Consider the following 27,943-nt stretch of genomic DNA (forward strand, 5'->3'; position numbering starts at 1 on the left):
ATGGGGAAAACCACGAGCAAACTGGATAAACGACGGTCTCAGAGTAAGTCAATGTGGAAGATAACTAAGTACAAAAATAAAACGAATCAAGTCCTTCGTGCACGATACCACCTCGTAAGCGTTAATTAGTTTTCCGTCTGTTTAGTGAAATTAGCTTCGCGAAACTTGCCAAACCGGTCCTGGGAATAAAAATTTACTTAATCCCATTTGCGACTTACGAGAAGGGAAAGAACGCGCCAGTGCGCCACCCCCTCGCCGGTGATATTACACTTTCCCGTATGCAAAATGCAACCCCGTTGCACATTGGTTGGTGTGGTTCGCCATACTGCTGATGGTAGCGTTCTTGAGGCGAGTCTCGTCTAAGATTTCACACCGATTGCACACGGCGAGCTGAAGTCCCCGGGGTTCGTCCCGGGAGCTGGGCTCCGGGGGCTGGCAGCATATCGGCTCCATTTATCTTAATTATCCGGCTGATTGCCTTACGCCACGCTCATAATCAGTTTCGTTTTAAACTCTGATAGCTTTTAACTGTGTGCGAATGGAAGTTGGCCACCTTTTGGTGCAATGCACAGGAGGGTGATGGCGGGAAAAGGGGAAACAAATATGTAAATTAAACAACAGCATAGCTTAAGCGGAAAGAGTTTTTGTTGCGAGTGGAATTGCGTTTGAAGGAGATAGTTAACCCTTGTGTATGTAGAACGAATTTTGGAGGGAACGTAGAAACATTAAAACAACAACAATATTATTGAAAATATCCTGATTCGTTCGTTTACGATGATAAAGTGCAGAGGAAAATTGGATATGCAACAAGAAAAAACTAATTTGTTTTTATGTTTCTTCAAACATTGACATTCCTTCAAACAGTCATATTTCAATTGGAATACTATCAAAAAATGTTCAAATATGGATGGTTTTAAGTGAATTCGATGGATTTACATTTTAAATTTCTCTAAATGAAACCATGTCCATACGACCATACAAGCGTACCTTTGGTCACATTTCTGTCCCTCCGGTGTCGACGTTGTTCTACCGCACGGTAATTAAAACGAGTGCGGCTCAAATATGATATGCACGCGAACCGGCCTGCATACGCAATCGGGGCAGCTCTTGCACCTGCACCGACCGCGAAATTAACCCATCGTATGGCCGAGGAATGTGACGCCATCGACAGTAGAAGCCGAACCCAGTGGTTGCCTGACCAGCTCAACTCAATGCAGCACTCCCTGTTCAAGAGTAAAATAAGACCAGGAACTAAAAAAAAAACATCTCATAAAATCATGCACATGAGCAGAAACATCGTTCAGGAGTAAAAACACATTGCGATCGAACCCCCCGTTCTCGTAGCAACGTCCAGCAGATCGTGTCTAAAGCGGAGCATAACGTAAACGCCCGATGAGAAGAAGTGAATAATTTAAATTAATCACTGCGACGGGCGAACAGCGAAATATGCGTGCGTGAGAATGGTGATTGGAACTTTGCTATGCAAGCGGTTGCACGTTTTTGCAAACAGAAAGCGAAAGCGACCACACAGACCGGCATGTGCATGTCCCTACTATGCTGTTTGTGAACCAGCAGATCGGTGCGACTTTATGCTGCTGGAAGTGCCGCGAATTAACAGCGAAAACAACGATCCTCTTCCTTTGAAATCGACAGATTCACGGAAGAGTGCGATATTGATCGGTCGTGTACTGTAAATATAAATTAGTTTTCATTTGATGGAATGTGAGATACAGCTGTCCAAATTAGTTAGTCGCTGTAGTTATGAAAGCTCGTAGGGAGTTTTAGACAAACACGTCCAAGTAAAAATATTATCAAATTTCGGAAAGTGATGCGGAACAGTTGAATTTGCTTGTAAAAGATTCAACGGAATATAAAGTGCTAATTCACAATAGTACACTCATCATAATATTACAAGACCATGATTATATGTTAATAAACTTGGATTTTTTTCCGCAATTCATATTCACAAACACAACATACTACAAATATGATTGTTTTCAAATGAAATGTTTCGTAAGATTTTTGTACATCAAAACCAAACAAGTAGTTGTCGTGGTTTTGTATATTGCGCATTTATAGGTTCGTAGAATGTATTATATATTTTTACCATCACAGTTTCTTTGATAAAACTGTATTTGTTGGAATGCCTGTGGATGTATTCAAAGGCCTTGGCACCATGGTTATCAGTCGTTAGGCTACCAGCTTTGTCCATGCCAACCGGTATTGCAGAAATCAAGGCTTATCGATTCACTGCTTTTCTTATCGCTAAATTCCACCTACGCGCGAAGGAAATAGAAGCTCGATCTGCTGATAACCGGCGAATTGACAGTTCGGTTGAACAGATGCTGCCCGGTGCGTTATCACAAACCGCGCGCACTGTTTGTGGTTGTATTAACAAAATCGCTTACGTCAAACTATTAAATCGAAAACTTTATGCATTCGCATAAATCACACCTGGGGAGAGTCGAGTAAAATAAGTCGGAGCTTATGAACCTCGCCGGAAGGAGATGATATATGGATATTCCGTATCACACGCTGTGAGAAAACTGCAACGGGAAGACGATCCGTAAAAGGTGTATGTTACGCCCGAAAGGGCATCTTTGGAAATCTGCTCGGTATTGGCCGTTTCCAAGAATCATTCTTTTTAACAGCATCCTTCATCAATAGAGGCGAAGACTTTTCGCCATGGCAGAGCAGCGTCCGAAATCGCGTGACCGATTAGTGCAAGTGCCATTGGAGTGTGAAAAATTCTGTACCTCCACGATTGCTTGAAAAACAACGTTGGTTCACACTTATTCATTGTGTGCTCATGTGTTGAAGTTTCTATTGAAGAAGGCAGTTGATAAAGCTATTAAAAAATAATATGTGATAGAACATTACTTTCAACATGTTTTAAAAAGTCTACTAGGATGGGGTTCTAATGTCTTAAAGTTTGGTTGTTTGGCCGGTTACGTGAATTGAGGCTAGGCAGGCTTAGGGATGCTTAAACTCTGATTCACGGATAGAATTCTATTTTGGCATTTCTAAAACCGGAAGAGTTATTTCAGTACAATTTTTCTGAACGAAAAAAGTTTAATTTATCTGTAAAAAACTATTCCTTAATATTTAGAGTTTGTTTCGAGTCTGTATTTGAGGTTGTTGATAATCAATTTAAATCAGTTTAATTCCAATAAAAGCAAAAGCAAATAAACAAAATGTGGTCTAACCGGTTGAACGCAAAAACTTACAATTTAAGTGCATCAAATAAAATGTATGTACTCTAATTCAAACAGCAAATTTGTTATCGGATGAGGTTCTTATCACAAATTTAAGAAATCCGACTTCTCCTACATGAGATTTGTCGTAAATCAAACCTCCGCGAAAACAAAGCTTACCGAACCCTGCCCTAGCCCATAATTGCGCAAGATTATACAAGAATGTTTCGCGTGAAAAAGTGTACCGGAAATGAATGTGTTTTTGCCTTCATCAATTCCTTCTAGAAGCACGTATAAATAATAAGTCTTAAAATTATAACCTTGTGGCATTCTTTTTGTAGTAGGTTTTGTTGAGAATAATTACACTTCGCAGACGATCGCTCAATTGTACATGCATATGGTGGTTAAGAAACACGAGTGTCTATCAACAACAACCGTTGTTCCGGTTTCGTTGAACAATCGTCCGATTGTATGCCGCTGGGTGCGTGCGTGCTAATTTCGACACGTCCTACACACTCCGAAACGTGTGTCAAGAGTGGCACGTGTTTTTTTGGGGGTGCTGTGTTGTGTTTAATGCCTCCGTGCCAATAGAAGAAATAGACGAAACTAAAACAACAAAAAATTAAGAAAGGTGGTCTCCAGTTGGAGGTGCAATCAGTGAAACACACTCCCGATGCCGCTGTTCCGTTCTCAAAGTATGCTCTCCGCTTTCGAAGGCATTTCCTGGAGCTACAAGTTCGGCACGGCCAGCCGCCGGAAGAAGCATGCCGCCCTGGTCATCACCTCGCTGCCGCACATGGAGACGGCGGAATGGTTGCAGCGGTTGGACTTGGCCGAGTATGGAGGTAGGAAAAATCAGCCGAAAGAAAATGTGTGTGCCTTTCCGACTTTAGCGATGTTCAACGGCCAACGATATTTTTTTTCGGCAGACAAATTTAAATCGTTCAACGGTGTGGAGGAGTTGCTGTTTCTCACCGAGGCGGACATCAAGAAGCTTGGCATCCGGAACAATGCCCACCGGGCGCGAATCGTCAGTAGCCTCGTGGCCCTTCGCGAAAAGCTGGTACAAGGTAAGCCATTTTGGGACATTTTAGTATCGCTCGATTTTTTCTCTTGAATGTTAAGTACGTTTGTAAGTAATCTTCCAATCAAGCGAATGAATCAACAAATTTAACAGCATCGAGGCTTACGACCAGCCCATGCCCCGTTTGATCTTGCGTGTTTATACATCCTGCTATGTGTGTGTTTAGAGAGTAGACCCTTCTCGACGGCGATAAAATGAGATAATTTAATGGCGCTACGTGTCCCGAGTACGGGACACAGCACGAAGAAGTATTTGCCATGATAACAGAGCAGACCCGATAAGATCCATTTCTCGGGAAAGAAAGCTGGAGCTGAGCATCCACAAGAACACTCAAACCTCGGAACGGGACACGGTCGGAGATTTTCGAAAGTAGATTAAACTGTAATCTTCCAAGCCTCATCTGCCCCAACCGTCGTCGGGAAGCTCTTTCTGCGAGTTCAAAGCTCACCAGCCACGGTTGCTTGAAGTTATGGGAAGGCTCCAGTGAGCCAGTAATTTTTCTCGCACCGAGATCATCTTGGCTGGTGCCCTTGTTTTATTTTTGCCCGGCAATTTGTTACTTGCTAAGCTCGCTTTCTGCGAGGCCACAACGAGAAACATGTGTCTTGTGGTTTGTTACATTTTGGAAATACATATTTTTCTCCCCACCCCGTCCCGGCTTTCCATCCATTTATAATTGACCTGTTGGAGAGAAAGAATATGGAGGTAAGATAAGGTTTCGGTGGTGGTACACGGCACGGGGCACGGGTTTTGCAAGCGATAATTTATCTGCATGACGGACATCGTCGACGTACCTGGCGACGACGAACGAGGTGCATAAATTACCGCCGCTTTTGCTCGCGATAACGGGCGTGATGAGCGAGCGGAAAAAAGGGGTGGCCTCCGTGGACCAACAAATCACGCGGATGCTGCCACGGCTGATATGCTGGTGACGGTATCTGAGTGTGTGTGTGTGTGTGTGCCAGACCATGTCCATATGGACCAAACGGGCGAAAGCCCTACACAGTCTCAAGAGGGAGAGAGAAAATTATTAATGAGCCTGATTTACGGTAAATGGGTTTCTGGTGCAGGAATAAAATGTAAAAGGAAATGTTTCGCAAATTAGATTATTCTGTTACAGTATGCAAATAAAGGTGTGACAAAAAGGAAGTGTTCAGTAAATAGCAGTTATGTAAAGTAATATCGTTTCACATGTTCCAACGGGTTCCCTTTCGTGTTGGCCAAGATTGTAGTTTAGAAACCGATTTGTTGGTTAATAACTGACTATATTAATTTTGCTTTTTTATGCTCAACTTCGCATACATGTAATAGTTTATATCTTCTTAAAAGAAGTCTGGTAGTATTATCTTTATCACCGCCAGATTATTGGCAACATACTATTATAAATAAAAAAAAGTAATTTTTTAGGGAAATACTATTTTAAAGCATTGAAAAAGGCAAACAACAGGAAATTGCTTACTGATAGTAAATAATTCAATTTCTTATAGATTCAATTCAATATCGAAAACTTGTTGAGAAATGCATTGAAAAGGCATTAAAAAAGATAAACAAGAGGAAATTGCTTGCTGATGGTAAATAATTCAATTTTTTAGCATACTAAAGGCGAACCTAAGAGAGTAAACATGATTACGACACTTAGAAATAGAGAGAACAAAAATGACATACGTTGCTGCCTCACACAAAACGAAGAATAAATCAAGTAATTTAAACCACTTGAATTGCAAAGCAAAGAAACTTGCATTTCAAATTTGACCTAAGAATGGTACCCCTTGCCAGTTTCTAAACACAAAAGCTGCACACTACAACGAGTAACGAGCGGTGAAGATCCATCTGCACAGTATGCAATTCATCGCTCGTACGACTGATCGGGTGAGAATTTTATCACAGCTGTATCAACTGTTTCTCGATCGCTCGACAGACACACACTGTCCGCCATCGACGCGGTTGGCACGGCGAAGGAAATTTAAATCCCCACAGTGCTTTGCTCGCGGTTTCAAAGCAGACAGTTTCGATCCGTTCTGGTGCCTTGCGGGGAGCGGTTTTCTTGAAGTGCCATGCGTAAAAGTTTGCGCCGTCAGCAGAAGTGTGTGCTGGGCTCGTTTTGCTGTGTTCCCATTTCACGTAAGAGGGCATATTTTTCTAGACTTAGCCGCTGAAGGGCAGCTCTATCGTGCCCACTGTCACCGAGGCGCAGTCGGTCGATGCTTAAAGACGCTGCTTGCAAACACTTAATTCCGTACGGAGGTGCGTTATTGTTTTCTGTAACCAGTTTCTATGTTTACTTTCGCAGAGTCCAACTCAAAGGCAAACCAACGGAATGGAACGGATGGAGTGCATCAGCACAAAAGGGCGTTGCTGCGGCACAGCGTGGCGGTGGATGGAGCCAGAAGCAACCACACGGCAAGCACGTTGGCCGAAACGGAAAGCATGTGAGTAGGCAAAATAGTTTGTTCTCCTAAAGGGTCGTAGATTTTTAACAATATTTAAGACGGTAACGCAGACGGAAAACCTCTTAAAAATGAAGTAAAACGAGTGACACGTTCAAATGGAACAAAAAGCAGGTGGAAAATAGTTTCCCGGGAAATTGTAAATATGATCCCTCGTAAGGATATTTTGAAAGCTTTAAAGCTTCATCCTTGCCATAATCTACTACGGGCTCGAAGTATTTTCTAGAAAATTTGGAAAATGTTAAAAAGATACCGGTTGAAACATTTAACTTCGAGTTTCAAAAATACTTGTTGTGTTTGTTACTCTTCTAAGAAAATTAGAAAAAATAAACAGACGAACACAGATAAATCCCAGATCCCCTCAGAAAAGGCTGTCAGTTTCTATGGGTTTGCGTCTCGGCTAACGAAACACAGGCAAAGCTGTATAACGTGGTCTCGGACACAAAGTCTGGATTTTAGGAAGAACCACGGAATCGTAACATTTTCCTTTTAGAGTGCTTTGAAATCATTTTTTTTCGTTATTTCTTATATTTTTTGTTGAAATCAAAAGTCTTTTAGTACAATAAAAGAAATTAGTTGAAATCTACTGAACTGATCTAAGTTGAATTTATCTAAATATACTGGTTTTGAATAAGCTATGATTTTTGAACGTTTTACGCTATGGCTTTACATTTAGTTTTAATAGTTGTACATTTTATCTCAACTGATATCAACTTAGATCAGTTCATAAAGCAGTACACAAATTTGTTGAAAGGTCCATTACACTACATAATGCCTTACGATTTATAATACGCATGCGCTTTTTGTCTACTATATCTTTTGAAAGTGCAGTTTTTGTATATTTCATGAGTGTTTATTTTGAATGGTTTATCGAACCGGTAACACAGTATAGAACAATATTACAACTACCCTATGGAAAATTACAACAATGTAGACAAAAATTACAATTTGCTTACGGCCTACAACTTGTTTATTTTATTTTGAAATTTTGGATATCTAATTTCATGTTTGAATATCCATATTTATCTGGTAGACCATTTATTACTAGCCAACAATGGATATTACTGTGTAGGTTTCACCCTATTTTATTTAAAATTCACGATTCACTTTTACCGCCCGTAATTAACAACTGTAATCACAACAGCAAGCACTATACACACTCACCTTAAGATTCCCTGTATCTTTTTGTTAAACCCTCTCGTACTTGACGACGCAAACATTTCGTACATACAATTTTCTCTCCCCTACCGGCAGCACACAGATAAGCACAAGGGCGCCGTACACAATAGGCAGAAAGCGTGTTCCGGAAGGAACCCAAACCCTCCGTTTTTCCCAGCGGCAGCGGGAGGCAGGCCGCTCGAGGAGGGTGCACATAAATCATGATTGAGCCTTCGCTCGGTTTAATGCAACATGCAAGGGCGGAAAAAAACTAAAAAGGGATAAGAAAGGAAAAACATCCTGGAGGGGATTTTTATTTGTGTGGTATTGCGTACTTCTCGTCGTCTGTTTTCCGCCAGGTTTTTGGTCATATTTCGTTGTGACGTTGTGAGAAGGGATCCTTGAGGAGCAGAACAACTTTACTGTTGGTCTGTTTTCATTTTCTCTTTCGGGGAAACAAAAACTCCGTATCCACAAATAGTATCCTTTTTCTCCTGCTGTACGCTCTATCTATCCTCTTGAGCCTCCCGGGGTTCGCCGCTTTCAAGCCGCGTAATGAATGAATCTGGCGTACGGTTGTGGTAGTGGCCGTAGTAGTAGGACTTGCCACTTGCCGGCTGCTCGAAAAAAAAAACAACTTTGCAGGAGAGCAAACATTCACTGGCCGTCATAGTACTACGTCGGAGGGCGGCCACATGCTCGTACGAAAAAAGGACCTCTTATCAAACGCTTATCGTGGAGCATACGGGAGAGCCACGTCCTTCGCCTGCCAGATTCCCTTGGCAACCGTACCGGGCCAGGACACTCAACCGTTCATTGTTTGCCGAGTGTGTTTTTCCACCAACCACTACTGCCATTTCCGTTTCCATTTCCTGCCCGTTGGAGAGACACTGTTCGCACCAACGTTTGTTTGTGCCAGGATAAACCGAGGATACTTTCCATTCTCATCGGTGTTTTTCGCTCACTTTCCTTTTCCTGTGAGTCGCTCATTTTCTTTCGCACACAGCCACTCTTTCTCTTCCCTGCTCTCGTTCTCTCGGCGGGCAGTCTCGAACAACTTGCTGCAGACGGAACCATTCAGTCCAGTGTTGAATCTTCCTGCGTTCGGATGATCGAACTGCGGCCGGGCGTGTAGTTTTATTTGCTCACTCCACTTCCCCTTCTGTTTTCCTGTCGCTTCGCGAAGGTGTAGGTGCTGGTGAAAACCTCCCGATTTTGCCCTGCCCTTTGCAGCCCCGTGCAGCCGAATGCTATGTAAAGTTTGTTTGTGCGAATTTTCCGATGCAGCTTCATGCAGGTCCAGCGTCATGTGATGTGCCGTTGAGTGGTTTTGTGCTATCTCCGGAGCCCTAGAGTGAATCGAGGAGCTAGTTCACGGGTTGTGCCTAGTGACACCAATTTAGTGTTTTCCGCTCGAGCTCTGGAAGCGGATGAAAGGCTTTTCCCTTCACAGTGAAGATCCTTTCCATTCGGACGTCTCTGGTACGCGCCCGAATCCTAGCGAGAAAAAGGGTGTGTTTTTCTGTGTTATGTTGTGTCTGTGATCGAAAGTTGAAGCAAACGGGTCATATCGGGTCGTATCGTTGTGAACAACTTTGTGGTGCAGCAACTAGATAGTTGTGGTATATTATATCTGTAAAATAAACACGAGGAAAAACCGAGGCAACATCACTTCTGGTTCGAACGGAAAACTAACAAAACTGCCAGGTATGGAAATCACAAACCAGTGCATCGATTCCAGCTCCAGCTAAAAAGGATACACCCTTCCCGGAGCGGACCACAACATGCACGGCTGAGTTCCGACTGCTATCGAGCTGCAATGTGAGTGTGTATGCGTGCGTGCGTGGGAGTGTAGCAAATGTACCATTCTATCGTAGGAAAATTATGCACGAGCGGATTTTCGTACTTTCAAGTTTTCCTTCAGAGATCCTGGGGTGGCTTGGAGATCATAATTGTATGATTTACCGTGAGGTGATCTATTTTCTTGTCACGTCGATTTATCAATGGAAAAATTGGAGGAGAGAGAGAGAGAGAATGTAAGAAAGAGAGAAAGCTGCCAAGAGAATGGTTTATTGTAACAACATATAAACGAAATTAACAAAGCAGGAAAAAATCAGACCGTATGCGAGAGAAACCACAGGGACAGTTTACAGTAGTATTTACAGAAAGGAAAATAAAGTCTGCGACAATGAGTTTGCAAATGTGCCCGGGGGAACTCATTTTCCTCACAAGAGAGGAAAATCCCCCAAACAACGGCCGTGTTGTGTAGAGAACTAAAGAGAATACTTTCGATTGGCGTGAGCGGGAGATGGAAAAAGGCTGGTCCTTGTTGTTGTACTCCTGCAAATGTTGTCTCCATCGTGTGAAGGAATAATAATACTCTCGCCAAGCCCCGTCTTCAGGAGGAAAAGTCGGCATTTTCCATAGCTACCGCCCCAAAAGTGTTGGAGGCCGAACAAGTGGGGATGCGTATGTGTGTTTGTTTGTCCGCTGATGTTTAGCTTTTTTTTCGAGGGTTTGTTTATTTACATTCGCCCCCCCCCCCCCCTTTCTTTAGCGCGATTTTTAATGAAATTGTAATTAGAATTCAATCGCTTTTCACCGACGCAACGAAGTTCATTTTATCTGGCACATTCTTCGGGCATATCTTTCCACGGGAATCGGACTTAATGACATCGTGTCGATACCTGTGTTAGTTTACTTTATTGCCCCTACTTAAAAGAAAGAATGCGCATACTTCCCATGCTCGTATTACCGGAGACCGTTGTAACGATCATTTGGAGGTGGTCAAGCCAAAACCGGCGACAGGAAGCGGTCAAACGGCAAACGACTGAATGGCGAAAGGTTAATTACTGTTTTGGGTACCGAGGTAACACACCTAATGAGAGCCGGTTGGACGTGAGGACGGTACAAAATTACCTGAACGCAAACCGCTGCCTTTTCCAAGGCCCGAGGGATTAAAATGGACCCGAAAGTGTCGTGTGTTTTGAGGCTCATCCAATCGTAATTCCAACTTACCAGCTTTGTTCGTACAACAATGCTAAATAGATTGGTAGAAGCTCAGTTATGTCTGATATTTTCGTTTAGAAGTATATTTTATTAAAAACTACTAAATACTAGTTTTGTTATCTACATGACCCGTAACGTTTGGTAAATTTTATTTCAGACGTTTATGTTTTTAGAAAGTTTTTTTTATATTTGTTATCTACATGACAAGTAACGTTGCTTACTTCAATCGTAATAAGGATAAATTTTATTTTGAAAAGAACACACTAAACAGTAGCTATCGGTTTTGTTTTCCGTTAGTTTTGCGTGTGGTAAGATAAAGTTTAATCGTAACTACTTTTTTTTACTCGCGAACTTCCGCAAAATAAAACCTCTGAGGATTTATATTATTTTGCTAAAATATGGAAATTGAAATTAAACACCAACCAAAAACGCTGGGTCTACCTACAAAACTCTATAACTTTCTGTTTAAACGAAATATTGGTTGTGTATTATCATGTCACTTATGACAGGTATGTGTCAAGAGAAAAGAGCTTAACTATAATTGAAATTTTCCAATTATAAATACAATCGTGGCTTGCGATGTCTAAAATATAAAGGTGTACCATAGAGAAGTAAAATAATCCGGTAGCGAAGTAAATGACGCAAGTAAAGCGCAATTGCAATTGAGTGATTGAATTATGGCAAAAAGAGGAAAACGATGTAAACAAAGGTGGTAATTGAATTCATTATCGTGCAGCGGAACTCGCTTAAAACGAGCGTACATCATGCGGCCTGAGCTCACCCTACCGACGACAAACTCCACTCGTTTCACTCGACACGCAGCCCACAGGATGTCAAGACCGGAATATGTCCTTTGCGCACACAAACATGCACACGTACACCCCCTGATGTCGGGGAGATAGTTTAGTGTGGTGTGCAGCCGAGTTCCCTCCCTCCAACCACCGTGGATGGGTTTCCGGAAGCATGATTCACTTCGGCGATGGCGTCTCGAATCCTGCCAGGATCCCGGAGAGCAATCGCGATCGATAAAATCGCCCGTACTGGAGGTCCTGCTGTGGTCGTACATTGCACAATAATTGCGTTTCTCGTGGTTGTGGCTCGGTTTTGGGAGTCAAATTGATATTTAGTTCCATTAGACATTAATTAAAACGTTGCCATGAGGACGCCTAACGGGGATGGATCACTGGACGCATCAACCAGTAGAGCGAGTTTGAGAGATTAGGATTAGGTCTCTGTTTGATAACATTTCACATCGTCAGCATAGGGTCGACCGGTCAGCGCGTTGTCATGGGGTACAGTTGAGGGTATGATGACGATTTACCCCTTCACGAATGGTAGGAAAATATCAAAAATATGCTAGGGATCAGTTTTATCACGAGCGCAAAACCATCACCCAAACAAATGGCACCCTTCGTATCCGTTGTAGGAAATGGATGTTTTTTAAAAGGCAACCGGATGCAACATCCTGACAGCATCCTGCTGTCCTTTTTTCGCCAGCAATGACTCGCGTCCCGGTTATCAGACACCGCTGGCATTTTGTCTCCCCCTCCAGAACCATTGCATTCGCATTCCCTTTACCGCACAGGGAAAGCCTACGGCAACGGCCTGTTGGAGAATGTGCGAAATTGAAAACCGGCCAACGCTAAAGTTTTTCAATCCAAACCGCACACATCATCGCAAACTATCATGGCGGTACGATTGGTTGTGGCCTTTTTTTTCCACAAGTGCAAAGTTTTCTTTTCCTCACGAACAGCCTCCTTCGTTGATCTCCTTTGATACTGACACGAAAAGCAATCATTATGCAGCACCGGCTCTCTTTGGTTTGGTTTTCTTTTCTTTGAATGTGGAAAATGGCCAAAATGAAGCCATGTTGCAAAGCGAACGGCAGCTTCTTATGGGTGGGCGAGGGTGATATTAAAATAAAATCCTTCCATTTATCCACCATTCCAGGGAGGCACGGAAAACTCTCGAACGGCTTTACCTTTTGCAGGGTGCAGATTTCCTTCGGAGCATTCACCATTTCGCCCGAAGACAAAAAAGATCTGCACTGGTAGGACAGACGAGATGTAGTAATAGGTTTCCTGGCGCCCGACAGGCGTTTTTTTTTGTCCATATTACGTAGATGTGAGGGTATGGATTTTGTTGGGTTCCGTTTCCCTTCAGGTTGTCTTTAAAACAGATTCATTTTCCTGCAGGACATGGTATCAGCCCTGGGGCAATTATGTGAAAATTCTTAAATGTGCAGGAGAGAGTTATTTTTCTATAGGTGTATTTTTACTGAAGTAGCTTTCGGAGCTCGGCAAACCTTTGCATAATGATGTCACTTCATAGAAAATGTTATACCCTGCAATTATAAAATCAGAGTTTGGTGAGATTGCGATTTTTTCGTAATTCAATTCTTCAAGGCAAGTTTGTAGAACTCATGTGTGCCATCTATGAAATCAAATTGTATGTCAAATTTACTATGGTGTATAGTGGTTGAGAGGACTTCACAATCGAAATTGCTTCCAAAAGGGAGAACGAATCGCCTTGAAACTTGTTATGTACGTCTTCTAAAGTCTTCTATTTTATGGCAGCGTTTTGAGTCTCTCCCTCGAAAAACAATTTTGTTTTGATCTCCACCAAGGGTCGGTAAGCTTAAGGGAGGTTATAAAATTAATTACAAATTCTGTTTACGAGCTACCCTGTAGTTTTTAATGCAAGCATATTGTGCCCAATTCCCCTTGCGTTGTCGCGGATAGAAAATTAGCGATAATAGTATCGCTGCATAAATATGCCTAGCATGAGGATCTCGAATTTTATTTGGCCCTTGATGGTACTTTTGAGATTAAAGAGCAGTTCATAGGGTAAAACACAATGATTTACTGGAAAAATTGTTGAGGTAAACACACAAGGTTAGTAAATTGGGCTTTTACCTAGAACAAACATTCGATTTTTAGTTAAAATCATACTTAAGTGCTTAAGATAAATAAAAACTATTCAGCACCGCGATATTGTTGATGAACAAATAACACAATTAAATAAGTTCGTTATCGTTTAAACTCCCAGAGCTATCACCTTTCTCATATTGACCCAAAATAAACGTTCCACGAAAGTTTTCACCCTATGCAAAGGGCAATTAAGGTTTAATCACCCCCTAAAGGCTTAGCATATTCATCATTTTCATCCCTAAGCCCGGCATTTTCTTGAACTGGGGCGTATCGTGTTCGTTCGCCTCTAGCCCATTCGGTGGGTTTTCCATGCGACTATCGTGGGCACGAGTATGTAAATGTGCCTGATCTTGTCACAACGCGTGGTGCATGTCGATATCAGGGCACCAACAAGAGCTGGCCTTTTCCGGGAATCGAAATTTAGCAACAGCACTCCTTCCCTTTGGTTCATAAAAAGACCCCGATATAAATATTAAATGAAAATTCATTGTAACCACTTGAAGATTGCCCTCGCGTCGGGTCGGCGAGCATTGCATTTTCATTCACCGGGGAAAAGAAAAAATTGACAGCGTAGAACTGGCGTGCGGTGGAAACCACTATTCGTGGAAAATTTTCATTCGTCATCGTTTATCATCGTCATCGCACCGTCGGTCTGGTGCAGTACGTCCTTTCTGTTTATTTTATCCTTGTGTGAAGGTGAGAAAGATTCACGATGAAAGGTTCGTTTCGCGCCAGTAAGAACAGTCGGGAAAGCCGAAAGGAATTAAATGGAAGTTTTCGCACCTTGCAGCATCAAACGGTGAGCATGATGAATCAGTTTGCTAATGGAAACCATGAGTCTTGCGTATCCTTATCCAGTGCGAAACGATTTTGGAACAAGAAAAAAAACACATTATAAACGCGGATGAATGCATTTTCTTTAAAGTAGAAACCAAAATGAGCTTAGAATTGAGTAAAACAAACAGCTTTAAACTATTGAACCGCAAATAACATAACATCAAAAGAAAACATGAGGCTAGAATAATTCCTCACGGTGGACAATCTTCAAAAAACCACACGATTCAAAGCTGCTGTGAAACCATGAATAAAATAAGCAATTCCCGATGATAATTCCCTCTACCGGGTGCTTCAACTCGAGAGTTATTGTTGTTCAGGCCGTTTTCACTCTGGTGAAAAAACAAGAAGAACCGTTGTACACGAACACAAATAAATCTCATGGGAAATTGCTGAGTGCTTCTTGTTGCTTGGTCGGCCTGCTTTAATCGTAAATCAAGCGCCTTATTACGGATGGTTGACGTAAAATTAAGCGATGTGCTATCGCACTTTTGTCATGCAAAAACTGGAAGAAAAGCGAAACGAAGCCCTTTTGTTTGTTTTCGAACGCGGAGTGGAAATAATGGATAAATATATCGGCACATTTTGAAACTAGGTACATAGCGCAGTGGAAGCTTGATTGCTACTCCGAAGTAATCTTAACATTGATGATTTATTCGTAAAAGTTTACCAATGAAAATAGGAATCACATTTATGTTTCCTTCTCCATGTTATTATACAAATTTTAAAACTGTGTTACTTCTTTCATTCTTCTGCTCGCTTTTTTTTCAATCAGCATTTAAATATTATCTCAAATCATACTGTCGAGTTTATAATCATATCATTTCGTTTGAATAAGACGACACATAAAACGCATTTTTAATAGCAATGCAGTAGAAATGGGTGGTCAAAGTTGAGAATGGCACTCGTCAGATCGGCAAGAAGGGAGACCGCGCTTTTGTGCTTGCCACTATGCCGTAACCCCATTTTTATTAATGCTTCATAATGTCCTTATCTTCATCGTAAACGATGCTTCTCGCGATACGCGCGAGATCCGTCAACAGCGAGGGTTGCGCACCATCTGTGTTGAATTTCTGAATGGGCGCATAAAAAATCAATAAAGCTTACCGCACACTTCCACCGTGGTTTTCCTCCGTTTTGCTTGTGCAAATGCTGAGTTGAAATTGAAAACACGCAAGGAGCAAATCACGACGGTTTGGTTTTTCTTTTCCGGCCACCAAACATCGAACGCGCAGACGATACATGCAATAAGCGGCGCTATCAGAACTGCACTGGCGCGTGGTAGTTTCACGATATATTCACTCCTTTGGGAAAGGATCCTTCCGTCTGAGGTCTCCCACGGAACCATTCGTTACTCTTGACATCGGTTCCACACATAATTTATTCCGTCTGATGCATCGTGGCGCATCATCTCGTCAGACAGATGTTGACTTCGGTCGCCGACCGATCCGCATCCGTCGGGGTTTATATTCACCCGTTTTCCGCCGGGGTGACACGCTAAAAGTCGATCCGAACCGTGGAAGCCTGAAGCGGGGATTTATTTATCAAACTTTTGCACGTAATGAGTTCTGTAAAACGGAGCAAGTGGTGGGGGTGGGCTGCTTTCGTGTATGAATAATTCAACGCAGCCGCGGATACGGGACAGGGGGAAGAGGAGCAGTACTCTCACGTCGGAGACACTAGACAAGTCTTTGATCACGTGCCGCTGAGAATATGCGCGGCCCCGGAAGCGTTTTCAATCGGAGGGAAGCACCTTCTGCGACCGACGCGATGTTATCCTTGCTTGTCAAGCCGGCAGCACAAAGCCGAAGGGTGCATAATTTAGGCATAAAAACCAGCAGCCAAAAGTGATATGGCGACGTAAATTGGACACGTCACCTGATGGAGGTGATTGATCGTTTGCCGGGGTCAATTTGTTCGTTGCGGAACGGAAAAGCGCGAGCCACTTCGGAGCGCGAGGGGAGAAAATTCAGTTTAAATTCATCAATTGTTCGTCCCACTTGGAGCGGTAGAAGGTTTTGGTATCCGAAGGTGTTGAAGAAAAAGCAAATTGTATTCGATTCCAGCTTTACGAAAAGTCACCACAAATACTCCCCCCCTCCCTCTCCCACCCAAAAGGGGTGCAACCTTAGGTGTGTGCAGTGTGATTGTGGTTTTATCGCATTGGGTGCAAAGTGCAGCACGGAAAAACATGCCCCCCACACACTCTCCGCGAACCGGGTTTCGTCTGTCTGCGGCTTAGGATTATCCTGTGGTTGGGGGACACCCTTTTCTAGCAGTACCAGAAGGGAAGCCATGAACGTGACGATTCGAACCGTATGTTGGTCCTTACAACGATTATTGCTCGGACAATAACATGAAACAAACTGGTAGAAAATTGGATTGTGTGTTGGTAAAGACGTTTAAGTCTGCGCCCCGGGAGTGGTTAGGTGTCTGATCATTCTTTTTCGTCTTGTCTACGAATCCAGGCTTTGTTTTAAGTATTTGAGATTGTTAAAATAGATAGCTAGGGTTTTTGGTATTGTTTTGTGTATTGTTGTACTATATGTCAACAACACTGGTTAATAAAAGTGTAATATTTTATTTAAATGAATAAGATAAAAGAATATGAAAATAGCGGATCAAAAAGGTTGAATAAGGAGGAAAAATGAAAACAGTTTATTTTAAAGCAAGTAACGTTTGTAAATGAACAGAATGATAGAAAGGAATTTAAAGTTCATTTCGAATTCGCTTCCAGGCAGCCGACTAACAAGATTTTCCGCCATGCGCAGCCGTTGGAAACGGGCGATTGTCTGGCCGTGATGATAACCACGGTGCAGACGGTGACAAAGAATAATGGAGAGATACACAAAAAAGAAAATTGTCACCGCTCACTGCTGTGTCGTTTCGCTACTGTGCATACACCGACAATGCACTTGAAAAGGCTAGGCAAACAACTATCTGCCGGCATACGGGAAAACAATCGTAAGCGTGGTGGAAATTTTGTTGTTGTCCTTTTTCAGCTATTTGTTTAGAAGCGAGAATTTTCTCTGTGTACTTTGCGGGCAGGATATAAGGCTTTGTCCAGGAAAGGAGCGGAACATAAAGTGCCCCCGGGATGCAATTTTTATGCCATAAGTTGTACCGACCATTATTTTCAACAACCATCCTTCGGGTGTTTAACATTTGGCTAACGTCTCAGACTTTTACGGAGTTTCTCCAATATAAGTTAATCGGAAACAAGCATGTCCAGAACGGTTCTTGGGCAATGTTGCATTGAATTCAACTGCATGATATGATTCAAACATTTCTTTATTATTATGATGCGTATCGCATTTTTTCAGGTTATCAAGAGAAAAGAAAAGGAGGTTTTTGCCTCTAAATTCTTATGTGTTTTGTTCAACACCTATGTTTGTAACTTATTTGAAAATAGTCCAATTGCGTTTTTGATCATCAAATAATTGGATTCGAACATTTTGAAATGTCTTGTTAAGGACGAATAGAGGCAATTTTATGTAGCAATTGTTTATAATAAAAAAATAAGCAAGATGTTTAAATTGTGACACCGTAGAATTCAATTTATGTTTTATTATTGGAATTCGAAATAAAATGTCATTCAACTGTTTTGCCATTGCTCTAGTATTACAGAATGAGCATAATTTTTAATCAAAAGTGGAAAACTAGTAATATTAAAATTAATTTGCTGTTCGCCGCTTTGTTCCTAGTTTCAACGTTGTTCAGATTGAATTTAAGTGTCTTTTCCTAAATATCTGATAAAAACTTATAATTCCGAGTTGATAAAAGTTCCCGTAGCATAATTTGATTGCATGCCATCCAATTCCTGACGCTTGGAAATGTATTTGCTTTCAAATCAAGCAAGTATGTTGCAACTACCTGATGCCATTCCGTACCTGATACCCCTTCATCAAAGCGAATTCCCAACACAAAACCTGTCGAGACAACCTTTTCCTTAATTGGCAATACACTCACAAACAACACGCCCAAACCACACACCCAACGGAAACCATCGGAAGCATAAAATTACATTCCCACCGGGGATGTTGCGCCATTCGTCTGGGCAAGGACGTTCATGCGGAGCGTCCTGTAATCATTTGCACGTCCGAACGATGAGAAGCTGGCTTTGAAGGATCAAAAGAACCGGAAAACGCCAAGCTGCTCACCCTCTCGGGTGGTGGTGGTGGAACAAATCAGTTCGTATGCTGGAGCGCATCACTAAATGCATGTCACATATCTCAGTACATATGTACGTTTGTCCGTAAGCTCATGGGGCTGTTATGCAATGAAAACAATAATAAGGAAAAAATAAAACAGTGCCTTTCGGTAAACCGTTTTTACCGAGGCAATTTCTCAAATAAACCAGTTACGCCCTCGCATTTTTCCGTGGAGCAACAATTTGCTGGCCACAGCAAGGAGCAACACAAAAAATAAGCATCCTGGAACGTCAGACTTTAACGACGGACCGGTCCAAGCCAGCGGACGCCAACCGACCACAGTCCTGTCCTTCCAGCCAGTGTGGGTGGCATTGATGCCTAGGCGGAAAAAATGACAATAAAACGACACCCGACGGAATGTCTGTTTATCTGTCCCGTCCGTGTTCGTTCGCTTCTGCTGCGCCGCAGGACAGAAGGTGACACTTGCCGGGGACGAACGCCGGCCACGGACGGACGCTTTTCGACTTTCCACAAGGCAAACATGGTCCCCGGGGGGAAACGAGTCACAGCCTTCGGAGCATTTCCAACCGTCGGATCTCGTCGTTGCTATGCGGGAAGCTTTACGAAAGGATGTCTTTTGTGATGGAGGGAAAAAAACCCGAACATCCAAAGAAGAATAGCAATACCAAACTTTCGCTGAAAAAGGGTTGACAAAAAGGAAAATAACGAATTCAGTGAACACATTCTTTCCTTTCTTGCCACGGTTGAAAGTATGTATTATTTGACAGCGGGATGAAGTTTCAGTTCTACACTCGCCTCGACAACATTACAATTCCCACCAAAATCAACGGTTCATCGTGCTCCCATACCAAGCTTCAAATGCTCCCCGAGGGCCACAAGTCTCCCACCCACCGGCCGCCCGGACGAACGTTTAATTGAATGTGCACTCCGAACGTTTCCGACAGTTAACTTTATTTACCTCTCAAATTGAACCTATCGTTTCGTTTCGATTTATCGCACCGAAGTGCAGGCAACACCCAAAAATAAAAAAAAGCGACGGTAAATGCATCTCACCAACAAACGCTTGCAATGATGACACGTTTCGTACGAAAAGCAAATGGCACCCGGGGTTCCCTGCCATCGATGGAAAAAACACCGGTTTTGGCATAAAGCGAACGAATCTTCCCGCCGTCTTTTTGCCGTCGAAAGGGCTCACGGCAGTCTGTCGCTTATATGGTTGAAAGTCAATATTGATCTCACAACGACTGCTGGTGGGTTGGTTGGTTGTAAGTGGTCCTTTTTTTCTCATGCCAGAGTTAAAGGATGTAATCAAAAACAGGCCAACGAATCTGCGCTCCAATCGACCAAGGCAGATATAGCCTGACATTGATATTGCTTTTATAGTTTCGATCCATGGACTACCTTCGTGGAAGGAGGGATTTACTGAACATTGGTTCTAATGCGCTGTAAACGAATGTTTTTCAAATTTACTGTGCAAAAATTAGGCTTGGTTCAATTTTGAAATTGAGCAATGGCAAATCACCAAAAGAGAAATTTAAAAAATTTCAATCGGCAACAAGTACATAAAAAGACGAAAAGAAAATCAATTGTGTTTACCTTAATATTCCTTTTCCTACGGATGGAAATGATTTCCACCGTTCGAGATTTCCAATAGAAAAACAAAATCGTTTGCCGAAACAGTAAAATTCAGTAAACGTTCCCATCAACGGTAATATCCATTTCCTTCCTACCGGTTTTGCTGTCCTGCTGTTGCAAAATGCTGTGTGTTGCTTGTTGCTCTTACTGATTAAACCCAGGGGAGTTACCGAAAACGGTACGAACTTAACTTAACCTAATCTTATGCCTACTCTATTCTTTGGACTGGATATTGACGTTTTTTTTTTGCTGACGGAAGTCTTCCACCATCCTCATCGTCACCATTTGGAACACAATGCACGAATACTGTTTAATTAAATTAATCTGCTTTTCTTTCCATCCCATTCCACAGCTACGAATGTCTGTCGCCGGCAAACACCAAGCAGAGTAAGAGCTGTGGCGATCTTTTAGATATGGTAAGCATTCGTCCTCGTCCTCTTCGTGGCGAGCGATTTAGCCCTCCTCTGCTGGTCCGTGGCGTTTTGATTAATTCGTCTTCTGTTTGCCTCGCCACTTTGCGAACGCAAAATCCGGCACACAATGGAAAACCTCGAAAATTTTCCACCAAACCCATGGGCATCCTCCCCGGCGGAAGCAGGAAACAACAACACCGGACGGCGGAAATGAAGCTGTTGCACTGAAGAAGGCCCTCGAGTGGGAGCTCTCGCTGGACTCGCGGGACCTACGATCGCACGCCTGGTACCATGGGCCGATCCCGCGGCAGCGGGCGGAGGAGATCGTGCAGAGGGAGGGCGACTTCCTGGTGCGCGACTGCGTCTCGCAGCCGGGCAACTACGTGCTCACGTGCCGAACCAAGGGACCCACGCTTCACTTCGTTATCAACAAGGTAAGTCGGTCTGGTCTGGTAAAAAGACGGTGGGTTGCCTGGCGACCAGACACCAGGCGCCTCCTTCGTCGAGCTCCGGGTGCAAACATAATCAGAATTTTGCCTTCCTTCCTGTGCTGCACAGCATTTTTATGAGTTTTTCAGAGATGTTCGTGCTCTAAAGGAGCATTTGGCCTTTTTTTTTGGGGCAATGAAAATGGTTTTTCAATATTATAAATAATTTAAGGATTATAAAATGGCACAATCTTTAGAGAAAAAGTTAATACCACTATCAAAACAATATTAGACGATTTATAAAGAAATTTAAACGCATGGAATTTAATACTTGCTTCAGTAAACTATTTTTTTTAAACACTTGTTATCATCATGGTACAGACATACATTGTTATGGTTGATATAACAAGTAAATAAAATTGTCCGATGACAACTATATACTCATAATAGTATAAGAAACAGAAGAAGGCATATTTAACTGTAAAAGTACCGATCTTTCTGATTGATGTGTGGTACTAAATTCGCCAAAAATTTTTAAATGAAATTATTGCATCGAAAATGATGTACGAAATGACTGAAATATTCATTCCTATAAAATCGAGAATAAAAACATTCTTTTGGGTTGCTTTAGTATTGAGAGTATAAACAGTAATCAGAACTAAATACAGTATATAAAAATTGTAAAAACAATAGCTATTATTATCTGTTGTAATAATTGGCAGTGAACAATGAATGCTCACGAAGTGATTATACCAATTTCTTATAACTTGATTCGTGCGTTTGTGCGCAGTTGAAGAGCTCGAATAAAGCTGTTTGTCGTTTCAAACATTATGAAACTTCATTAAATTTCCACCTATAAATTGTAACATTTAACGCTTAAAAACGTACTTCGTAGTTATTACAAAAACTTATTCCAAAACCAGCTCTTCGATGTTGGTCACGAAACAACTACCAGACATTTCTAGTGTCAAAAAGTACATGAATCGTTAAAGTATCACAAAAGACGTGAAAAAGCTTCCAATCCGTCTGAAAGCATCTAGTTTTGTAAATCAGGAAGAACTGTATATAAATTTGCATAATGCCGCACAGTGCGGTGGTGAAAGTTTACCTTCTCCCTGCGTGTGAGTGAGAAAGTGCACTCGAGACTTACATGGGAAGTTTTTCTGTGCTCCCAAACAGACGGTGCTCGTACAGCATATTTTACGGCAGCTTCATCAGTGTGCGTCCACGTAGATCGTAATTTTCCCGGCAGGGTTCGGCCGTTCGGGTTGGGAGTTTACTGTTCACCGCACACCCACTGCTCCACTTCACGCTCTCCAGGTGGTCGCCGAGGTCGCTCCCGGAGGTCTCTAAGACCAGAAAGGCACTAGAAGATGCTGGCGATTCGCAAGTGCAGCACGAACGTCACGTGGGAAAGTTTTTAGTGCCTGAATGAACTTTGCACTTGCGATAGCACTCGCTCAACGACGTTTTCCTTCATTTTCCATTGGAGAAGACGTAAGGAAAAAGCACAAGAGGTAGTCTTGAGCAGTGCAGTTGCTGCCACTATACCGACAATTCCACAGGCTGCATTGTGGCGGTGCAACACTCAGCAGCCAGCGGGACTCGAGTGGGAAAAACATAAGAAAACATCACAAGATTACAGGCTGCTCGAGGCGTTCGTTTGAAGGGCACTAAATGAGATGAGAGTGTAAGCTCACTCGAGCCCGTTTGGCTTTGTTTTGAACTGTGTGTACCGCCGTCATAAGTCGACTGTGGTTGTTCGTGCTTGTCGCAGTATTTTCCACCCATCTAGAATTAAACGTGGACCCAAGGTTCCACTCAAAGAACGCTAAAGATGAACCACAGTCACTGTGCAGTTTGGTTGCGCGAAAAAAGAACATCTCAATTGGTGTTCTCTTGGAGTCAGACTAGTGGGCATTAATTGAATTGGATGTTTGGCTTGCTTTCATGATCGAAAGGAGTTTAAAAAAAGAAATAAAACAAGTAGTACCAAAGATAGATAATTGAATAAATTAAAATTACTCAGATTTTAGAACTGTAAGTAGAAGATGATTTATAGAGATTTTATACTTTTCCTTTGCGAAGGTGTTTTTTACTTAAGCTGCACATCACAGCACATGGCACTTCTAATGTTTTATACAAATTTCTACTTCCTCAAAGTATTTATTCATTAATTTCCGCAAGAACATTTAAAGGACTATGTTTTATGATAAAAGATTTTTTTGTAATAAAAAAACACGAGCTCGTAACCCTCTAGTTTTAATCATTAATAGATTTTTAAAAATAAAACAACAAAGAAATGAAAACAAAACAATGAAATGATTTAAAAAAAGTGTTGTTGAGCACAAAAACAAGAAATGGAAAACATTGAATTCTTTGGGAAGCCTACATATTTTGAGTATACTAGCATTATAAATAATCTTTTCAATGCTTTTATTAGAAGTCATTCGAAAATATTCACCACAAAAGAGGAAATTGAACTAGAAGAATCTAATTTCAGGACAATAATTGAGCAGCGTTCAATCTACGAACCACTAGACGTTAATTAAAAGGCTGTCCCCCAGGTTTGCACAATGGAAATCGATTTGAACGACTTTAGCCATCATTAACATGATGTCTTCCGCATCTCTCCGATGCATCGTTCGATTTTGTTCACATCAATTCTATCAGTACATCAACTATGACTTCAGCCATGCCCCATCGCGCATGATTGATTCGCCGGCATACTTCTACCGAACGAGGACGTCTTCCATGTACATCCCGGGAACGTTCCCATTTTCCGCGCTTCGGTACCGACGAAGCACTGTTTCACTGGCACCGTAACCAGGAAGAAAATGTACAAAGCGAATCAAAATACCATTATGATCGATCACTTGAAACCTAACGAACCAAAAGTCATTCCTTCCCAGGCCGCGCAATGAGGATGTTTTTTTCTCTCGTTACGATGTTCGATAAGCCAATGGAGAAGCTCTGAAAAGGATGCTCGGGAAATGATGCTCCATGGAGTACTGTTCAGCCCGGTGGCACAGAGCGCAGATCGATAAACAAAAGAGGCCAAATGATATTTTTTTTAACAAAATAAAGAATTCCATAGCGGAGTCGATATAGGATAATGTGGGTTGGGGCCTAAAGACTTTACTATATTTATTTTATAATCATGTATCTAGTGATCAAGTGATAAACATGTTTAAAGATAGCAACCCAAAAATTCATATAATCACTACAAACAAATCCTGCGACAAATTTGTATCAGTCTCTCAAATGTAATTCCTTGTTATTCCAATTTTGTTGTTCGAAAACTGTAATCCCAAAATGCACTACTTGCTCCCATGGTGCCTAAATGAAGCGTCGAGTCGAAGGCCCTAAACACATCGCTGGGTAGCTTTACATACTTGAGCTTGTCGAGAGCGAAAAGTGGTAGAGCGTGGTAGAGCAGATATTAATGAACTGCCGTGGAACGGACCACTTCTGCCACCGAGTGGAAGATGAACCGGCAAACGACATTAGACGGCGGTTGATTACTTGGCGCACACGTCGTCATTGAACCCGATGATACCACACCATTTATCACGGGCGATGGGCAAACTTGCGTCGACAGCACGTTTATCACGTTAACACCCCCGAAAATGGCTGCATTCTTCATTTTCTCTACCATTTCATCCTTTTCTACGTCCACAGCTGCTGCTGCAACCCGAAACCGTATACGAGCGAGTACAGTACCAGTTCGAGGATGACGCGTACGACACAGTTCCTGATTTGATTACCTTCTACGTAGGCTCCGGTAAGGTTCCGATACGTTTGTCGTACGCGTGAGTGCGTTGTGGGTTTTTTCCCCACTGCTTTGCTTACGAACCATGCCCGTTCTCTTCCATTCTACGTAAACAGGCAAAGCTATATCGGTTGCGTCGGGAGCGAGAATTCAATTTCCGTGCAACCGAACATACCCGCTGTCGTTCTACGCCGGAAAGTGTCCACAGAATGCCGTCGGTATGGCCGGCATCCGTGGACCGAGTCCACTTAATTCACCCTCGCCGGTGCCGTCTTCACCGGGCTTTCGGTAGGTTTGAGACTGACCTCAATGTAACCTCACACAGGGCACCGATTCTTATGCAATCTTTTCTTTCCCGGCCCCAGGTACAACCCATATACGCAGCAGACGAACTCGTACCGCAGCCCGATGTCGTCGCCACCTCGGACCAAACGGGAAACTCCGCCACGGTTGCCAAGCAAAAAGCAACGCTCGCAATCGCTCACCCCACTACAAGCGGGCCAGAGCGCAGGGGGTCAACAGCAGCAGTTTAGTAGCAGTGGCGATGGAGTCATCAGCAGCGCAACGAACGGTGCCACGGAAGGCAAACCGCCGGGACTCACGAGACCATCGCGGCTTGCCGATTCCACCGAGAAGTGCAACAGTGCGGACGGGGTCATACACAGCTCCGACACGACCAACGGGAGACCGCTGGCGGGGGAAGAAAAGAGTTCCAGTGCTGATGGGGTCGTAAAATCGCAAACCCTGTCACGCCCCTGTTCGACGGACACCGGGGGAACGTTGGCACAGCTCAAGAGCAGCTCGCAATCGTTACCTCGTTCGGCCAGTCTGCGATCGTCGCACGGGAAACTCAGTTCGCGGGCATCCAGCATCAACAAGGAACCGAGCGAGCACTCGCTGAGCCCGTGCCTGGAGCAGAAACAGTTCGCGGAGGACGACGAGCAACCACCGAGTCCACCACCGAAACCGATCCGTGGCGGCGCAGGTGGAGGGACGCTGCAGAGGCGCGAGTCGATGAAGGACTCCGATACGCAATCCGCGGTACAGGGTGGCCACGGCGTTCACGGAGGAGGGCGTGGAGGGATGGGCTCGTACCATCCGAGTGGTTCCGACTCCGGCAATGGATCCGGTGATTCGGCCCAGAGTTCCGCCACGGGGGAGGAGGTAGCGTTGCCGCACCGTGGGGTTGGCGGAGTGGTACTAAAAAATCCTCGCTTCATGCCGACCTCCCTGTCGTCGGTGACGCTACGATCGCACGCGGAAATTGATCCGGTGGCGGCCGAGGAAGCACTGCTGGCGATGCAGATACCGAGCTTCGAGCAGATTTCTCGGTTCGATTTGGAAAATTTCAACACGTTGCTGCTGCCGTTTTGTGACTGCAAGCCGCTGGACAGTGGCACGCTAAACACCTTCCGGATGATGCTGTGCGAGTCCGGACCGCGCGTCATTGCGAACCATCTGACGAGGGTCGATATAGGATTGATATTAGGTGGGTTCGTGGTCGTATTTGCTCGTGTGATTGATGTTTAACAAATTGATCCTTTCACATTACAGAGAAAGACGAAAGTCGAAAGGACGACCCACTGAACTGTACAGGGCTTGAGCTGATAACGCTCGATCAGGGTAAACAGTACCGACTCGATTTGATCGAGCGAACCGAATGCATGAAGCTGCTGGTGGCCGTCACTATCCTCACCTGCCAGAGTGACCTTGAGCGTGCGGAAACCCTCAACAAGTGGATTCAGATTGCGGTCGAAACGAAAACGGCCCTCGGTAACCTGTTCGGGTTCAGTGCCATCATGCTGGGACTCTCGATGCCACAGGTACGCATCGCACAACACGCACTCCAAAGCCAACCGAAGATTCACCACTAACATCTTTTTTTTAATAGATTCAAAAACTCGAATCGACCTGGCATATGCTGCGCCAAAAGTTCACCGATAGTGCATTCAACTTCGAAGCGAAGCTACGACCAACGCTGAACAGTATGAACGATTGCTCAAACCCGCAGGCACCGAACACGACCATCCCGCACATACTGCCCTACGTGCTGGTTAAGGATCGCACTATAAACGACGTCTTCGGTAACAGACTCAACTCAATCCTGATCGAATGTACGTGACACTTACGTTAGACCTTTTACTAATTTCTCCAGCAAATCCCACGTCCGCATGTCCATCGCTGGTTGCGTGCTGTGTTACGCCGTGGGAAACCAACAATCAGGACTTTGGCTTTTCGGTTCTCTTCGCACACCTCGATGCAGCACGCAGCTTTATCAGCAATCTATCCCTCTATAAAAAGAATGCTCAAACCATCCTGCAGGACACGAGCCGTCTCGATCCGCTGATGGAGGATGCGTTCAAGTACGTTCCGGCCTGTATGGTCTTCACACTGAACACCCTTTCCTTATCACTAATGACGTAACGCTTCGTTTTAGGACCGAGTTTCAGATGAAATTCCTCTGGGGAAGCAAAGGTGCGCTGGTTCCGGCGGAGGAGCGCCATGCCAAATTTGAACACGTGCTCACGGTGATGGCGGAAAAGTTTTGTGGTGATCCGTCAGCGGGATAGGAAGCGCATGCGTGTGTGGTTCCTATCACTTAGCTTTGCATCATCCTTTTCATCCTAACCACCAAACTACTATCTACCACTACAACATACTACCGCTGTTACTTGTACTAGGCCAAGCGTCGAATCTTTACAGTGGAATTGAAATCAACATAAAGCATCGAGACTTTACCATACTAATCCAGTAAACAACTTCAGTACGAATAAAAATTATAATCAAAATTTGTAGAGCAAACAGTAATGGTAAACTGAAAACGATACAACAAAACTCTTTGAAAAATTACTCAAATGGATAGAGAA

General features: G+C 43.3%; 1 protein-coding gene across 1 annotated transcript; it reads left to right on the top strand.

Annotated features, from left to right (window-relative positions):
* On the top strand, positions 1-27,646 carry LOC131265109 (breast cancer anti-estrogen resistance protein 3 homolog). The gene is made up of 13 exons (XM_058267371.1): positions 1-43; positions 3,911-4,039; positions 4,124-4,264; positions 6,569-6,707; positions 20,816-20,879; positions 21,062-21,310; positions 24,986-25,088; positions 25,193-25,364; positions 25,442-26,565; positions 26,631-26,899; positions 26,968-27,160; positions 27,232-27,439; positions 27,514-27,646. Exons 1-13 carry the CDS (start codon positions 1-3, stop codon positions 27,644-27,646), a joined length of 2,967 nt encoding a protein of 988 aa, XP_058123354.1.
* Positions 27,647-27,943: the final 297 nt, after the last annotated feature.

Source organism: Anopheles coustani, chromosome 2 (genome assembly GCF_943734705.1).
Source record: "Anopheles coustani chromosome 2, idAnoCousDA_361_x.2, whole genome shotgun sequence".
Classification (NCBI taxonomy): Eukaryota; Metazoa; Arthropoda; class Insecta; order Diptera; family Culicidae; genus Anopheles; species Anopheles coustani.

Bases quoted from the DNA above. Each gene is read 5' to 3' on its own strand.
- LOC131265109 (XM_058267371.1), top strand. From the start codon at position 1: ATGGGGAAAACCACGAGCAAACTGGATAAACGACGGTCTCAGA. The intron at 4,040-4,123 runs GTAGGAAAAATC...TTTTTTCGGCAG, and splicing joins GGACTTGGCCGAGTATGGAG to ACAAATTTAAATCGTTCAAC. The intron at 4,265-6,568 runs GTAAGCCATTTT...TTACTTTCGCAG, and splicing joins TCGCGAAAAGCTGGTACAAG to AGTCCAACTCAAAGGCAAAC.